Genomic DNA, 17,745 nt, shown 5'->3' with positions numbered 1-17,745 from the left:
GATGGGAGTGCTGCACTGTCAGATGGTGCTGTCTTTTGGATGAGATGTTAAAGTGAGGCCCTGTCTGCCCTCTCAGGTAAATGTAAAAGATCTCAAGGCACTATGCAATGAAGAGCAGGGGAGTTCTCCCTGGTGTCCTGGCTAATATTTATCCCTCAATCAAAAAACAGATGATCTGGTCACTATCTCATTGCTGTTTATGGGACCTTGCTGTGCGCAAATTGGCTGCCACGTTTCCTACATTGCAATAGTGACTACACTTCCAATAGTACTTAATGGCTATAAAGCACTTTGGGATGTCCTGAGGTCATGAAATGTGCTGCATAAACGCAAGTTCTTTCTTTTCTTTCTTCTTTTACTAAAGCTGGAACTGATTCCAATTGATTTACACTAAAGAGTTAGACTGCGTGATTCATTCCAGAGCCAACCGATAGAATAAATGGGACACTGTGCCACTCACGCTGTTACAGATGTTCTAGTCATATCTCACAAGAACATATGAATGCGTGGAACAAGAATATCCATTTAGCTGAATTGATCTATCCCTATCTTGCAGGACGACGATGCAACGCCATCTGTTGTTGCCTGATCACTTGAAACTTCCTTCCCATTAATCACCATCATGCCAGATTTAAGCACTTGCCTTCCTGCATTTTGCTGTAGGTATTAGTCTTGGCTTAGTGAGGTAGCATGCTTGCTTCTGAGTCAGGTGGTTATGAGTTCAAATCCTACTCCAGAGACTTTAAGCAAAAAATCTGCACTTTGGAATAAGAGTAGGCTATTCATTTAGATCATGGTTGATCTGTACCTCAATTCCATTTACCTGCCTTTGCTCCATGTCCCTTGATACCCTTATCTAACAAAAATCTATCCACCTCAGTCTTGAAAGCTCCAATTGACCCAGCAGCCACAAGCTTTTGGGGAGTGAGTTCTAGATTTCTACTACACTTTGTGCAAAAAAGTACTTTCTGGTTTCCCTCCTAAAGGCCTAACTCCAATTTTAAGATTATGTCCCTGGTTTTTGACCCCACCCCCATCGGAGGAATTAGTTTCTCTGTTGAATCCTTTTAACATTTTAAACACCTCGATCAGATCACTCCTCAATCTTTTATACTCCAGGGAATACAGGCCAAGTTTATGCAACCTGTCCTCATAATTTAACCCTCTAAGCCCCAGTATCACTCTGGTGAATCTGCGCTGCACCCCCTCCAAGGACAATAAATCCTTCCTGAGGTGCGGTGCCCAAATCTAAACCCAAATCTGACCAAGGCGCTGTTCAACTAAAGCTTCACTTCCTCCCCTTTGTAATCCGGCCTCCAAAAGAAAAGAGATGTTGGATGAAGTTTAATGTGGAGAAATGTGAGGTGTTGCATTTTGCAAGTAAGATAAAGGAGAGACATATAAACTAAATGGTGAAAACATATAAACTAAATGGTGAAAACATATAAACTAAATGGTGAAAGGGGTAGAAGCAGGGAGACTTAGAGATGCAGAGTCACAACTCTTTAAATGTAGGAGGAAAAGTTGATAAAACTCTAAAAAAAAATTAGGTGCATAGGATCCTAGCTTGTATAAATAAGGGCATAGAGTACCAGAGAAAAAGAGGTAATGCTAAACCCATACGAATCATTCGATAGGCTACAGTCGGAACATTGTGCCAAGTTTTGGGTGAGGTTCTGTACGACGGATTTCAAGGCCATGGAAAGAGTGCAGAAGAAATTCACAAAAAGACAATTCCCCCAAACCCTCTAGTGTAGCCGGAGCGATATGACCATAAATAAATGTACATGTCATAACCTTGTACTGCTGTGTAACGTCATAAATTCTTCCAGTCTTGCCATGGTAACAGCTTGCTATAATGGACTATCATTGTAGGCCGGTGAGATTCTGCTAAGTTGGCCAGTATGTTGTTGTACTGTTATGCATTTTTCCTAGGATGGAAACATTACTGGAAGGTAAAACTGTTACTGTTATCAGGGTGAAGTGTACTGTTAGTGTTATCAGGGTGAAGTGTACTGTTTCTGTTATCAGGGTGAAGTGTACTGTTTCTGTTATCAGGGTGAAGTGTACTGTTACTGTTATCAGGGTGAAGTGTACTGTTACTGTTATCAGGGTGAAGTGTACTGTTACTGTTATCAGGGTGAAGTGTACTGTTTCTGTTATCAGGGTGAAGTGTACTGTTACTGTTATCAGGGTGAAGTGTACTGTTTCTGTTATCAGGGTGAAGTGTACTGTTACTGTTATCAGGGTGAAGTGTACTGTTACTGTTATCAGGGTGAAGTGTACTGTTTCTGTTATCAGGGTGAAGTGTACTGTTACTGTTATCAGGGTGAAGTGTACTGTTACTGTTATCAGGGTGAAGTGTACTGTTACTGTTATCAGGGTGAAGTGTACTGTTACTGTTATCAGGGTGAAGTGTACTGTTACTGTTATCAGGGTGAAGTGTACTGTTACTGTTATCAGGGTGAAGTGTACTGTTACTGTTATCAGGGTGAAGTGTACTGTTTCTGTTATCAGGGTGAAGTGTACTGTTACTGTTATCAGGGTGAAGTGTACTGTTACTGTTATCAGGGTGAAGTGTACTGTTACTGTTATCAGGGTGAAGTGTACTGTTACTGTTATCAGGGTGAAGTGTACTGTTTCTGTTATCAGGGTGAAGTGTACTGTTTCTGTTATCAGGGTGAAGTGTACTGTTTCTGTTATCAGGGTGAAGTGTACTGTTTCTGTTATCAGGGTGAAGTGTACTGTTACTGTTATCAGGGTGAAGTGTACTGTTACTGTTATCAGGGTGAAGTGTACTGTTACTGTTATCAGGGTGAAGTGTACTGTTACTGTTATCAGGGTGAAGTGTACTGTTACTGTTATCAGGGTGAAATGTACTGTTACTGTTATCAGGGTGAAGTGTACTGTTACTGTTATCAGGGTGAAGTGTACTGTTACTGTTATCAGGGTGAAGTGTACTGTTTCTGTTATCAGGGTGAAGTGTACTGTTTCTGTTATCAGGATAGCTTTGTTAAAGCTGCAATGTCTGTGTGTGTGTAGTTCTATTCCCGGATTGAGGTTACTGTTAATTCTTTCTCTATTTTGCAGTGCTGTTCAATAAAGGTATTAAACAAAATTGTTGTTGTGAGTTTGATTACCTGGCGTCGGAAACCCCAACACCTCCAACTGGTCAACACCTCCAATTTAATATTCTCATCCTCGCGTTTAAATCCCTTCATGGCTTCGTCCCTCCCTATCTCTGTGACCTCCTTCAAAAATAGAGCCCCCACCCCCCCCCCCCCCCAAGAACTCTGCGTTCCTCTGACTCTGGCCTCTTGTACCTCCCCTCCCTTCACCTACAATTGGAGGTCGTGCCTTCAGCTGTCTAGACTCTAAGCTCTGGAATTCCCTCCCTAAACATCTCCACCTCTCCATATCCCCTTCCTCCTTTAAGACCCACCCCAGACCAAGTTTTTGGTTATCCCTCTGAACATCTCCTTCTTTGGTTTGGTGTCCATTTTTCTCTGATTATCGGATTTTTTTCTACGTTATGGGCATTATATAAACGCAAGTCGTTGCTGTTGAGGAGAGACCAGAGAAAATGGGGCTCTTTTCACCAGAACAGAGAAGATTAAGAGGAGATCCAATAAAGGAGTTCAAAATTATAAGGGATTTTCATGAGGCAAATAGGAAAAAACTATTTCCACTGGTCAGTGGGTCGTTAGTTAGAGGGCATAAATATATAATCATCATCCAAAGAACGAGAGGTAGGAGAATTTTTTTTAAGCAGGGGTTGGTTAAGACATGGAGTTTTCTATCAGGAACACAGGTGAAAGCAGAATCCTTAACAGCTTTTAAAAGAGAAGTTGGTAAATATTTAGAAACAAATGAATTAAAGGGGTATAAGGAAAGGGCAGGGGAATGGGATGCCCAGAGATTTCAGAAAGCCGGCACGGGTGCAATGGACCGGACGGCCTCTTTCTATGCTGCAAAATGTTATGATTCTAACAATGTTCTCTTGTTACTCTGATTGTCATGGTATTTTACCACTGCACAATTCAGATGCAATTTTCAAATACCATCCACAATTTTATAAGAAAAAACCTTGTAGTCTGATAGGCAATCTCTCTCTCACCACCTGCCTCAAACTTCTCTCTCTCTCTCTATTTTAAGAAATAAAGTCTTGCATTTATAAAGTGCCTTTCAGGACGTCCCAAACCGCTTTACAGCCAATGAAGTATTTTTGAAGTTTAGTAACTGTTGCAGTGCAGGGAATGTGCAGCCAATTTGCGCACAGCAAGGTCCCACAAACAGCAATGTGATAATGACCAGATAACCTGTTTGAGTGATGTTGGTTGAGGAATAAATATCCGTCCAGGACACTGGGGAGAACCCCCCAGCTTTTCTTTGAAATAGTGCTGTGGGATGTTTTATGTCCCAACCTGAGAGGCAGACAGGGCCTTGGTTTAATGTCTCATCCAAAAGATGAGTAAAGAATGCAATTAACCTGGAATGATTGCAATTAGTTGTAAGGCAGATCACTGACTGTAAAGGAATAATAATGGAACAATGCTGAGATCAGAGCTGCTTCTCTCTGTCATCTTTCAGCATCACATGACCCCTTAATACACATTTTGGGCCATCTAGTGATCTATTTTAATAGATCAGACAACTTTCTTACACTTGCCTCTCTCCTCAGTAGATGATCTGAATGTTCAGTACCAGGCTGACAAATTCCCACTGGGCCTTTTATTAAAGATAATTTGATTGCTCACAGGCAAAGGAAAGGTTGGAGGTTTAGAGAGGATTTGAAGCAGCACTGGTTTTGATAATTAAAAGACTTGCATTTATACATCTCTTTATCACCTCTCCCTGAAGCAATTCGAAGCATTTCAGGTACAATGAGTTACTTTGCAACGCAGTGGTCGTTATATAGCGAAATGTTGGTTCACTTGTCTTTGTGTTGTGTTTTAACGTTAAATCAAATTTTCTACTTTTGGAGTGGTAACAAGATTATTTTCCTTTGTTTTACACCAGAGAGCCGTCGCTTCTGCTTCTTTGTTTTATCTTTTAAAAAAATAATAAAACGTCCATGATTAAACCAAGGTAGGCAATACTGACCCGATAGTGTGGGAAGGGACGGGGGAATCTAACAACTTTATTGGCAAGTCTTATAAGGCAGCCGGGCGCTGGGACCCAGCGGAGTCCGCTCGACTCTCCAAGTCTAGAGGGTTGAGTGCAGCACGAAGCGTAGAGATGCTGCTGGAGAGAGAGACACACAGAGAGAGAGAGGGAGGGAGGGAAGGAAGGAACAGTGTGAGATTCCCAGTCAGTAAAAGAGCAGCGTGCTGTCCATCGCATCGAGGGCAACATTTGCAGAATGAGCGTATGATTCCTTGCATATTCCCTGCCTAAGAACCAGCTGATGGAGAGGTACAGATAGAGAGATGGGATCAAAACCCAGGAGCTGGGCAAAGCAGCATAATGAAGAAGCTGGTGGTAATTTATATATATCTATCTATCTATATATTAAACTAGTTGTTAATTGCACTTTGGATGCAAATTGCTCATTTCCACTGCGTGCATTTGCAGGTCAGAATATAGAGCGTGTTAAATTAGTGAATCCAAATTAAACTTTTAATATAAATGATTATTTAAACAGTTACGATAGTGTGCAAAAAGAAATTGCCTCTTAAAATACTTTCATGGGATTTTCTTTTGCATATACTAAACTGATTTTTTTTTTGCATTTGTGTGTTTGTTTGTTTAGCGACATCTAATCGTAGTGTTATTGGGCATTTCCACGTGTGGGACACTGCTGGTTCTCTACACTTCCAATAGTGATCGCAGTGCTGGCTCCCTGGTGTCATTTAGCGCAGGGGGGACGAGGCGAGACACACACGGGCGCCCAGAGCCCCGTCCACCGCCAGTGCTAACGGGATACATCAATTTCATCGACCGCAAGGTAATCGGGGAAAGACATCCGGCTCGGTTCGGGCTGGCCTGTGTCATGTACAGTTCGTTTTTAAACAAGAAATACAACCCATTTACTAGAATGGTATCAGGGGATGAGGGACTTCAGTTATGTGGAGAGATTAGAGAAGCTGGGTTTTTTCTTCTTAGAGCAGAGAAGGTTAAAGGGAGATTTAATAGAGGGGTTTTGGTAGAGTAAATAAGGAGAAACTGTTTCCACTGGCAGGAAGGTCGGTAACCAGAGGACACAGATTTAAGATAATTGGCAGAAGAACCAGAGGGGAGATGAGGAGAATTTTTTTTTTACAGCAGCGAGTGGTAATGATCTGGAATGCACTGCCTGAGAGGGGAAATGGAAACAGATTCAACAGTAACTTTCGAAAGGGAACCGGATAATTACTCGAAAAGGAAACATTTGCAGGGCTACGGGGAAAGAGCTGGGGGAGTGGGGCTAATTGGATAGCTCGTTCAAAGATCCGGCACAGACACGATGGGTGGAATGGGGGAACTGCTGAATAAACCAGGAAGGCTTGTCTCCAATATTCCCCCCACTCTGTGCATTAATGTCACCAATGTTACAATAACTAAATTATTACACAATAATGACACAATCTTATTTATGTCACAGTAGCAACAACAACTTGTTTTGTAACTTGGTTGTATACTATTAAATGTTTTTCCTTTGACAGGGTCCCCCAGGAGCGCGTCAGTATTTTCAGGGGGCCCCCAGGAGCGCGTCAGTATTTTCAGGGGGCCCCCGGGAGCGCGTCAGTATTTTCAGGGGGCCCCCGGGAGCGCGTCAGTATTTTCAGGGGGCCCCCGGGAGCGCGTCAGTATTTTCAGGGGGCCCCCGGGGGCGCGTCAGTATTTTCAGGGGGCCCCCGGGGGCGCGTCAGTATTTTCAGGGGTCCCCCGGGAGCGCGTCAGTATTTTCAGGGGGCCCCCAGGAGCGCGTCAGTATTTTCAGGGGGCCCCCAGGAGCGCGTCAGTATTTTCAGGGGGCCCCCAGGAGCGCGTCAGTATTTTCAGGGGGCCCCCAGGAGCACGTCAGTATTTTCAGGGGGCCCCCGGGGGCGCGTCAGTATTTTCAGGGGGCCCCCGGGGGCGCGTCAGTATTTTCAGGGGGCCCCCGGGGGCGCGTCAGTATTTTCAGGGGGCCCCCGGGAGCGCGTCAGTATTTTCAGGGGGCCCCCGGGGGCGCGTCAGTATTTTCAGGGGGCCCCCGGGGGCGCGTCAGTATTTTCAGGGGGCCCCCGGGGGCGCGTCAGTATTTTCAGGGGGCGCGTCAGTATTTTCAGGGGGCCCCCGGGGGCGCGTCAGTATTTTCAGGGGGCCCCCGGGGGCGCGTCAGTATTTTCAGGGGGCCCCCGGGGGCGCGTCAGTATTTTCAGGGGGCCCCCGGGGGCGCGTCAGTATTTTCAGGGGGCCCCCGGGGGCGCGTCAGTATTTTCAGGGGGCCCCCGGGGGCGCGTCAGTATTTTCAGGGGGCCCCCGGGGGCGCGTCAGTATTTTCAGGGGGCCCCCGGGGGCGCGTCAGTATTTTCAGGGGGCCCCCGGGGGCGCGTCAGTATTTTCAGGGGCAAGAACCAGAGGACATAGATTTAAGGCGATTGGTTCTTTTGCCAAAGGTGACAAGAAGAAAAACTTTTTTACACAGCGAGTGGTTAGAATCTGGAATGCACTGTCCGAGGGGGTGGTGGAGGTAGATTCAATCGTGGCCTTCAAAAGGGAATTTGATAAGTACTCAAAGGGAAAAAATTTGCAGGGCTACTGGGAAAAGGCAGGGGAGTGGGACTAGCTGGATTGTTCTTGCAGAGAGCTGGCACGGACTCAACAGGCCGAATGGCCTCCTTCCATGCTGTAACCATTCTATTCTTCTATCATAAGGCAGAGTCCCAGGTGTGCGTCACTATTTGCGGGGAGTTCCCCGAGAGCGCGTCCGCGTTTGCGGGGAGGTCCCCGAGAGCGCGTCCGCGTTTGCGGGGAGGTCCCCGAGAGCGCGTCCGCGTTTGCGGGGAGGTCCCCGAGAGCGCGTCCGCGTTTGCGGGGAGGTCCCCGAGAGCGCGTCCGCGTTTGCGGGGAGGTCCCCGAGAGCGCGTCCGCGTTTGCGGGGAGGTCCCCGAGAGCGCGTCCGCGTTTGCGGGGAGGTCCCCGAGAGCGCGTCCGCGTTTGCGGGGAGGTCCCCGAGAGCGCGTCCGCGTTTGCGGGGAGGTCCCCGAGAGCGCGTCCGCGTTTGCGGGGAGGTCCCCGAGAGCGCGTCCGCGTTTGCGGGGAGGTCCCCGAGAGCGCGTCCGCGTTTGCGGGGAGGTCCCCGAGAGCGCGTCCGCGTTTGCGGGGAGGTCCCCGAGAGCGCGTCCGCGTTTGCGGGGAGGTCCCCGAGAGCGCGTCCGCGTTTGCGGGGAGGTCCCCGGGTATGTCATTATTTACAAGCAATGGTGTCCCTGGGAGTCGGTGTTTGTAGGAGCCCCCACCCCCTCCCCAATACATGCACATAACTTTGAAAGCCACTGGCTTAAACAGTGAGTGTCGGCGGGGTATTCAACTGTGGAGGGCATCATAGCGGAGGCTGATTCTATTGTCACCCGTGCCCATATGTGTACAGTTTGCAGTAGGGATAACAGGTTAAGCATCAGGACCAACCTATCATTAAATCCCCAGCCCAAGAACACTGACTCATGTAGTAGCCCATCCTCAATTCTTTTTCACTCTCCTCTGCTAAGATGCCAAAACTGGTTCATGCAGAGAGCAGGTGACTTGTTGTGACAAAATTGCTAAGTGTTGCAGTATCTCTTGGGTGAGTTGTCACTAGGCTGGCATTGCCTTACCCCAAATGCTGCTCACTCTCTGCACTTGATCGTTCACCCCTGTTTTTCTACTCTGCGAGTGCTGGTGATCCTGTGCTAGCTCTGTCCCAGTGACTACAGGTATCAGCCATATTAGCTCTCTCGCCTCTGAAACAGAAGGGTTCAGGTCCCATTCCAGAGCACAAAACCTAGGCAGGTGCTCCAGTGCTAATGACCAAATAATACGTTTAAGTGATGTTGGTTGAGGGATAAATATTGGCCAGGACACCAGGGAGGACTCTCCTGCACTTCTTCGGATAATGCAGTGGGATCTTTTACATCCACCCAAGAGGGCAGACAGGGTTTAAACATCTCATCCAAAAGTCAGCACCTTTGACAATGCAGCACTCCCTCCGTACTACACTGGAGTGTCAGCCTAGGTTACATGCTCAAGTCTCTGGAGTGGGACATGAACCCACGCCCTTCTGACTCTGAGGCCCAAGTGCTACCAATGAGTCACAGCTGACCCTACTCTACTTGACCCCAACAGTGTGCTTTAGCTGCAACCTCTGACGAGTGCCCCGATACACTCGTGTGTCATTTTTCCATATGCCACACTATCCATGGCTGAGTCTGATTGCTGAATTAGGGGCAGTCTCCTGATGTGGGCTCGTGCCCATTAGGCACTGGACGGAGGCTGTTCAAACTCATTTCACGGCCAGCAGACACCAGAGACTTTCATCCCATTGGTCTTGAGTTGGATTCAAACCCAGGCCAGCGTCTGACCTCAGCGACACCTCAACTCAATATTAAAATCTCTTGCGCAAAAGTAATTGCTTTTTTTTTTAATTGCAATCTCCCCAAATTGTAGGGATTATACTAATGGATGTACAGTGCATGCTTGTTAATGAAGTACCCCCTACATTATAATAAAGCATCAGAAGGGAAGGACGGGATTCCAAACACCTCACTTGTCTTTGATCATAGGAACATAGGAATTGCTAGAGGAAGAAAGATCAAGGTCCATCTAGTTCACCTTCTACCACCCTGGTAGTTGTTTGATACAATAATAATGGAGTTGTTGACTAATCACAGCAATCAATCGCCATCAATTTGTCTACAACAGACCCCGACATGACACGAGCAAAACTTCAGTGGAGGAGAGCTTCGGCAACCAAAGGTCCAAATTCACCTGTTTCTCCCAAACATTCTACACTTACCACATTCACGTCTCAAATTACTCATATGCCATATCCCAAAATATTTCTTTCAAAAAATAATCTAATCTAGTTTGCATTTCAATGAATCAATACGAACTGCTTTCACCGTCTCCCTAGGGAGCCTGTTCCATAGATTGACCACTCACTCACTGTAATATTATATCCGGAGATTAGCTTTAGCATTTACCCCCTTTCAAGTGCAGGCCGTATCCTCTGGTTCTTACTGTTCTGGACAAGGTGAAATAGCTTGTCATGGTCTGAATTATCTAGTCCCTTTAGAATCCTCAAAAACAGCAATCACATCACCAGCGAGCACGTTTCTGTTTTGTATTACAGTCACTGTTACCTGCCTTTACGTCTGGGACCAACACATCTAAGGTACATGCTTCTTATGTTAAAAAGTAAAGCACGTGCCCAGCAATTTGCACTACCAGGAGTTATTCCTGCACTTCCCCACGGAGACCAATGCTAATTGACACAAGAGCATTTTCGCCTGCTTTGATAGAGGAATCTTCATTAACATATTCATCAAGGTCTGTTTAAGGATTTGTTTTGATCTAGACATCACAATTGAGATCATGTGTACATTCATGTGGCGCTGACCCAGCGGTATAATTTCAACCAAGACCAACTTCTCCAATTTGACTGGGATACAAAATAATTACTAAAACCTTTGAAAAATTAAAAAATACAGGCTTTTTAAACAAAAAGTACCGAATGCCCTCAGATTGTCGCTCCGAAGCAAGAGGTTTAAGTGTTCTTGCTTATTGTAAAAGGCCTGGGTGGCACTGTAAGTCGTGTAGATGGGAGCAGAAAGTTACAAAGGGAATTATAGAATAAGTGAGTGGGCAAAACCTTGGCAGATGGAGATCAATGTGGGGAAGTGTGAGGTCATCCACTTTGGACCTAAGAAAGATAGGTCAGAGTATTTTTTAAATGGTGAGAAGTTAGGAACTGTGGAGGAGCAGAGAGAGTTAGGGGTCCATGGACAGAAATCACTAAAAGCTACTGGACAGGTACAAAAAATAATTTAAAAAGCTAATGGAATATTAGCCTTTATGTCAAGGGGGCTGGAATACAAAGGGGTGGAAGTTATGCTACAGTGGAATAAAGCTCTGGTTAGACCGTATAGGGTAATGCGATCAGTTCTGGGCACCGCACCTCAGGAAGGATATATTGGCCTCGGAGGGGGTGCAGCGCAGATTCACCAGAATGATACCGGGGTTAAAAGGGTTAAATTATGAGGACAGGTTGCATGGTCTAGGTTTCTATTGCCTTGAGTATAGAAGATTAAGGGGTGATCTAATTGAGGTGTTTATGATTATTAAAGGATTTGATAGGGTAGATAGAGAGAAACTATATCCTTTGGTGTGGGAGTACATAGGGGGCATAACCTTAAAATTAGAGCGACATCGTTCAGAGGTGATTTCAGGAAGCATTTCTTCATACAAAGGGTAGTGGAAATCTGGAACTCTCTCCCCTCAAAAAGCTGTTGAGACTTGGGGTCAATTGAACATTTCAAAACTGATGATCAATCTAATTGAATGACTAAAAGGGTTGAGGAGCTGATTGGCCTACTCATGTTCCTATGCGCTCCCTGCGAGCGTTACTTCCCGCTGGGACCAATAGCTCATGGAATCGCTGCTGGTATACGTTGAATAAAGCTCTTCGTCTCTCCCCGCTGCCCTCCAAAAAAAAAATTCCCACACATGACAGATTGCTGAAGGAAACTTTCAGAAACGCTCTTTAATTAGAAGGCAACAATGGACTCTGATCCGAACACTGCGCCATTATAATGGGTCAGTTGTCGTACTCGCGCCTCTGAGTCAGAAGGTCGTGGGTCCCGCTCTCGAGACCTGAGCATATAATGCAGGCGGACACTCCAGTACAGTACTGAGGGAGTGCTGCATTGTCGGAGGTGCCGCCATTTGGATGAGACGTTAAACCGAGGCCCCATCTGCCTTCTCAGATGGATGTAAAAGATCCCATGACACTGTTTCGAAGAAGAGATGAGGAGTTCTCCCCAGTGTCCTGGCCAGCGTTTATCCCTCGAAAAGCACTAAAATGGATGATTATTGTCATTATCACATTACTGTTTGTGGGATCTTGCTGTGCTCAAATTGGCTACCGCATTACCTTACATTACAAAAGCGACTACACTTCAAAAGGGAACAATAGACCACTTAGCTTAATGTCGGTGGTAGGAAAGATAATGGAATCTTTACTCAAAGAAGTAATAGAAAAACATCTAGAAAACAAAAAATAACAAAAAGTAGTCAGCACGGATTTCAGAAGGGAAAGTCATGCTTGACCAACCTTATTGAATTCTTTGAAGAAGTAACAGAAACAGTAGACGAGGGTAATGTAGTAGATGTAAAATATTTCGATTTTCAACAGGTCTTCAATAAGGAACCGCATTATAGACTCATGACTAAGGTCAGAGCATGTGGAGTCAGGGGACAGGTAGCAGAATGGATAGCAAGCTGGTTACAAAACACAAAACAGAGAGCAGGGATTGAGGGTAGCTATTCAGACTGGCAAAAGGTGAGAAGTGGTATTCCACAGGGATCGGTGCTGGAACCACTGTAATTTACAGTTTACATTGGCGATTTGCACTCAGGAATCGGAAGTACAATTTCAAAATTTGCGGACTGCATGCAGTTGAGGAGTGTAGTTAATACAAAGGAAGAATCCATCAAGATGCAAGAAGGCATTAATAAACTTGCAGAATGGGCGTGTAATTGGCAAATTAATTTCAATGCAGATAAGTATGAAGTATGGATTTTGGTAGGAAGAATAAGGAGGCGACATACTGCTCGAATAATAAGAGTCTAAACGGGATAGAGGAGCAAAGAGATTTAAGGGTACAGATACACAAATCACTAAAAGTAGCGATGTAGGTTAAAAAAGGCCATAAAAAGGCAAACCAAGCACTGGGGTTCATTTCTAGAGGGATAGAATTGAAAAGCAGAGAACCGATGGCAGACTTGATGGGCCGAATGGCCTCCTTCCATGCTGTAACCTTTCTATGATTCTATGTTAAACCTGTATAGAACCTTGGTTAGACCACACTTGGAGTACTGTGCACTGTGCTGGTCTCTATAATTATACAAAGGATATATAGGCACTGGAGAGGGGGCAAAAAAGATTCACAAGGATGATACCAGAACTGAGAGGATATACCTATCAGGAAAGACTAAACAGGCTGGGACTCTTTGCCCTAGAAAAGAGAAGTCTAAGGGGTGGCCTGATTGAGGTCTTTATGATAATGAAAGGCTTTGATAGGGTAGATGTAGAGAAAATGTTTCTACTTGTGGGGGAGTCCAAAACTAGAGATCATAAATATAAGATAGTCGCTAATAAATCCAAAAAGGAATTCAGGAGAAACTTCTTTACCCAAAGAGCGGTGAGAATGTGGAACGTGCTAGCACAAGGAGTAGATGAGGCAAATTGCATAGATGCATTTAAGGGGAATCTAGATAAGCACATGAGGGTGAAAGGAATGGAAGGGTATGCTGATAGGATTAGATGAAGTGGGGGGGAGGATGCTCATTTGGAGCATAAAGACCGGCGTAGACCATTTGGGCCGAATGGCCTGTTTCTGTGCTGTAGACTCAATGTAACTCGATGTAAGTACTTCATTGGCTGTAAAGCGCGTTGGGACGTTCTGAGGTTGTGAAAGTCGCTATATAAAGGCAAGTCTTTCTTTTGCACATTCCTGTTTATCACAGTTTGGTGGTGTGCATGTTACATAGATTTACATAGAATTTTACAGCACGGAAACAGGCCATTCGGCATGCTCATACTCCACATGAGGCTCCTCCCACCTTACTTCATCTTACCCTATCAACATATCATTAAAGTGTCATAGAAGTTATATCTGTTATATAAGGTTTTTTAAATATCAACGATTTGTGATCGCAGGAAAGGTTTAGATGAAGAAATCACATTGACTCATTGAGTTCCCTTGCAGCTTGCACCGCCTGACGTTTCTGTCTGATGACGCTCCTATGAAGCACCTTGGAACGATTTTCTACATTAAAGGCGCTATATAAATGCAAGTTATTGCCTCTTACTTTTCATCTGCTACACTCCACTCGATTTATAACCTAGCTAAAAATCTGACAGTCGGGAGTTGCTGCACTGAACCATTCCCTCATTTACTTAAAAATGGCTGGTCTGTCTCATCCATGTTAAACTGTTCAGAAGGTTATTTTGGGGCATTTACGTTTGCCTCCTCGCACCTTTCAAACTGGAAACCTTTGAATAAGTCTGTGCATGGCTGCAAATGACCAAAGAAAGATTTACGTTTATGCAGCACGGTTTATCGTCTCAGAAACTACTGCAGAAGTGCAGTCACTTATGTAGACACATGCAAGCAGCCATTTTGAGCACAGTAAGATCCCACAAACAGCGATGCGATGAATGAATCTGATTTTGTATGGTGTCAGTTGAGGGAAGAATGCTGGCCTGGACTCGGGGACAAGTCCTGGCTCGTCGTGTTGTCCGCCTCACCAACCCAAAGAGTAATGCAGGACCTCAGATTAACGTCTATTCTGCAGGGCCAACTTATTTTAGTTGCGGGTTGTACATTAAGGACTGGGACGCAGGCTATTAGTTTTATTTTGGAAACTCTTTGTATGGGGGCCATAGAGCAGTTACAGAGATGGTCAAAACAGAGGCTGGTCTTGAGTGCAAGGCCATTAATAGACGCTATACAACTTCACCCGCACATGTGTAGGGGTTTGTAGCATCTCTCTACTGACCTCTTAGGCCTAACAGGGTAATTTACTAGGCAAAGTGGACAAGGTGAATAGGTTTAAGAGGCAATTCAATTAATTTCAGGAGACAGGAGGGGGATAGAGATAGAGGAGGGCTTCATCTCTGAAATGGGGACGGGTTTGGTTGGAATATTTTGTATCCACCTGAACAGGCAGGCGGAGGCCTCAGTTTAATATCTCATCTGAATGGCACCAGCTCCGATAACGCAGCACCCCATCTGTACTGGAGTGTTAGCCTAGATTACTTACACATTGTGAGGCTTCAACCCATTAAGTTCCGACTCAGAGGTGAGACTGCTACCAACTGAACCACACTAATTTGCTTCATGGCTCTTTCGTGTTCCTAAAATTTCTTAGGTGATAACTTAACCCCAACCTAAAGTGGAGATTATCAGCCGAAATGTTGACCTGGCCAACTGAGAGCAGTCGTGAACTGATTTCCAATTATGCTGTTTTAAGTGATGTGTGGAAACAAAGTTCATGCTGTCACTTCATTCCCTGCAGCAGACTGTACATCTAGAAGTAATGACGTACTTTAGGAAAGATGGAGAGGGCACAGGATGATACCAGTGATGAGAGGCTTTAGTTATGAGGAGGGGACACTCGAAAAATTTGGACTCTTCTCACTAGAACAGAGAAGAGGTCTTCAAATTTCTGAGGAATTTTGATGAGGTGAAAGGGGTATGAGGAGAGTGGATGGGAATGGGAATAGGAGGTTGGCTCTTTCAAATAGCCAGCACAGGTGCGATGGGCTGAATGGCCACCTCCTCTGCTGTAAATTGCTGTGATTCTATAAGAAAAGCCAAAAATGAGAAGAAGGATAATGAAAGCACATATATCCTAACCATTCAGGCTCTTCAGAGTGGGAAAATGGAGAGGCCCAGGGATGCTGATATACAGATCTTAAAAGGTGGGAGTGCATGTAGGGAAGACATATGGGATTTTGTGTTTTATACAAGGTGCATTAAATATAAAAGCAAGGAAGTACAAGACATTGGTTAGGCCACACAGTTGGAGTATTGTGTACAGTTCTGGGCACCCCATTATAGGAAGGAGATTGGAACCATAGAAAAGGTACAGTGAAGTTTCACTAGAATGAAAGGATTTGAAAGGGTAAATAAGCAAAATAAAATTCCACTGGCTGGTGAATCAGTAACGAGGAGCATTGACTCAGGATTATCATCAGAAGAATGATTTTCATCAGAAGAATGCAGGGGAAACATAGAGATGTTTTCACACAGTGGGTTATTGAACAGGTTAATAAACTAATTTAAGTTATTAAATTTAATAAACTAACAGCAGTTTTACGCTCCCAGCTTTTCCTTTAATTTTACACAATTCCCTAACTCAGAAGGAAAAAAGAAGCTGTAAAACTTACCAGCCAAAAACCCAGAAATATTGGAGAACCAAGGGTCTGGCGAGAATGAGGAACTGAAGGAAATTAGTATTAGTAAAAAAAATAGTACTAGAGAAATTAATGGGACTGAAAGTCGATAAATCCCAAGGGCCTGATGATCTACAGCCCAGGGTTTTGAAAGAGGTGGCTGTAGAGATAGTGGTTGTCATCTTCCAAAATTCTATAGATTCTGGAATGGTTCCTGCAGATTGGAGGGTAGCAAATGTAACCCCACTATTTAAGAAAGGAGGGGGAGAGAAAACAGGGAACTACAGACCTGTTAGCCTGACATCAGTAGTAGGGAAAGTGCTAGAATCTATTATAAAGGATGTGATAACAGGACACTTAGAAAATAATAATAGGATTTGGCAGAGTCAACATGGATTTATGAAAGGGAAATCATGTTTGACAGACCTATGGGAGTTCTTTTAAGGATGTAACTAGTAGAATAGATAAGGGGGAACCAGTGGATATGGTGTATTTAGATTTTCAGAAGGTTTTCGATAAGGTCCCACACAAGAGGTTGGTGAGCAAAGTTAGAGGACATGGAATTGGGGGTAATATACTGGCATGGTTTGAGAATTGATTAACAGACAGAAATCAGAGAGTAGGAATAAATGGGTCTTTTTCAGGTTGGCAGGCAGTGACTAGTGGGGTAACCGCAGGGATTGGTGCCTGCGCCCCAGCTATTCACAATATATATCAGTGATTTGGATGAGGGGACCAAATGTAATATTACCAAGTTTGCTGATGACACAAAACTAGGTGGGAATGTGAGTTGTGAGGAGGATGCAAAGAGGCTTCAAGGGGATATAGACAGGCTAAGTGAGTGGGCAAGAACATGGCAGATGGAATATAATGTGGGAAAAATGTGAAGTTATCCACTTTGGTAGGACAAACAGAAATGCAGAGTATTTTTTAAATGATTAGAGATTGGGAAATGTTGATGTTCAAAGGGACCTGGGTGTCCTTGTACATGAGTCACTGAAAGCTAACATGCAGGTGCAGCAAGCAATTAGGAAGGCAAATGGTATGTTGGCCTTTATTACAAGAGGATTTGAGTACAGGAGTAAAGATGTCTTACTGCAATTATATAGGGCCTTGATGAGACATGGAGTTTTGTGGACAATTTTGGTTTCCTTACGTAAAAAAGGATATACTTGCCATAGAGGGAGTGCAACAAAGGTTCACCAGACTGATTCCTGGGATGGTGGGATTGTCATATGAGGAGAGATTCTCTAGAGTTTAGAAGAAATGAGAGATGATCTCATTGAAACTTGCAAAATTCTTACAGGGCTCGACAGGGTAGATGCAGGGAGGATGTTTCCCCTGGCTGGGGAATCTAGAATTAGGGGTCACAGTCTCAGAATAAAGGGTAGGCCATTTAGGATTGAGAGGAGGAAAACTTTCTTCACTCAGAGGGTGGTGAATCTTTGGAATTCTCTACCCCAGAGGGCTGAGGAGGCTCAGTCATTGAGTACATTCAAAACAGAGATCGATAGGTTTCTAGGTATTAAGGGCATCAAGGGATATGGGGATAGTGCAGGAAAATGGTGTTCAGGTAGAAGATCAGCCATGATCTTGTTGAATGGCGGAGCAGGCTAGAGGGG

General features: G+C 44.7%; 1 protein-coding gene across 1 annotated transcript in view; it reads left to right on the top strand.

The window, feature by feature from the left end:
- Window positions 1-17,745, top strand: part of st6galnac5a (ST6 (alpha-N-acetyl-neuraminyl-2,3-beta-galactosyl-1,3)-N-acetylgalactosaminide alpha-2,6-sialyltransferase 5a) — a 119,646-nt gene that overhangs the window by 48,625 nt on the left and 53,276 nt on the right. Inside the window, exons 5-6 of the mRNA XM_067990918.1 lie at window positions 2,734-2,923; window positions 5,753-5,947. Of these exons, the coding sequence (XP_067847019.1) occupies window positions 2,734-2,923; window positions 5,753-5,947 (385 nt within the window). The remainder of the gene's footprint in view (window positions 1-2,733; window positions 2,924-5,752; window positions 5,948-17,745) is intronic.

The sequence above is a fragment of the Heptranchias perlo genome, chromosome 9, assembly GCF_035084215.1.
Source record: "Heptranchias perlo isolate sHepPer1 chromosome 9, sHepPer1.hap1, whole genome shotgun sequence".
In the NCBI taxonomy this organism is placed as follows: Eukaryota; Metazoa; Chordata; class Chondrichthyes; order Hexanchiformes; family Hexanchidae; genus Heptranchias; species Heptranchias perlo.
The sequence above is the reverse complement of the archived record's forward strand: the minus strand, read 5'-3'. Positions and strand labels throughout refer to the sequence as shown.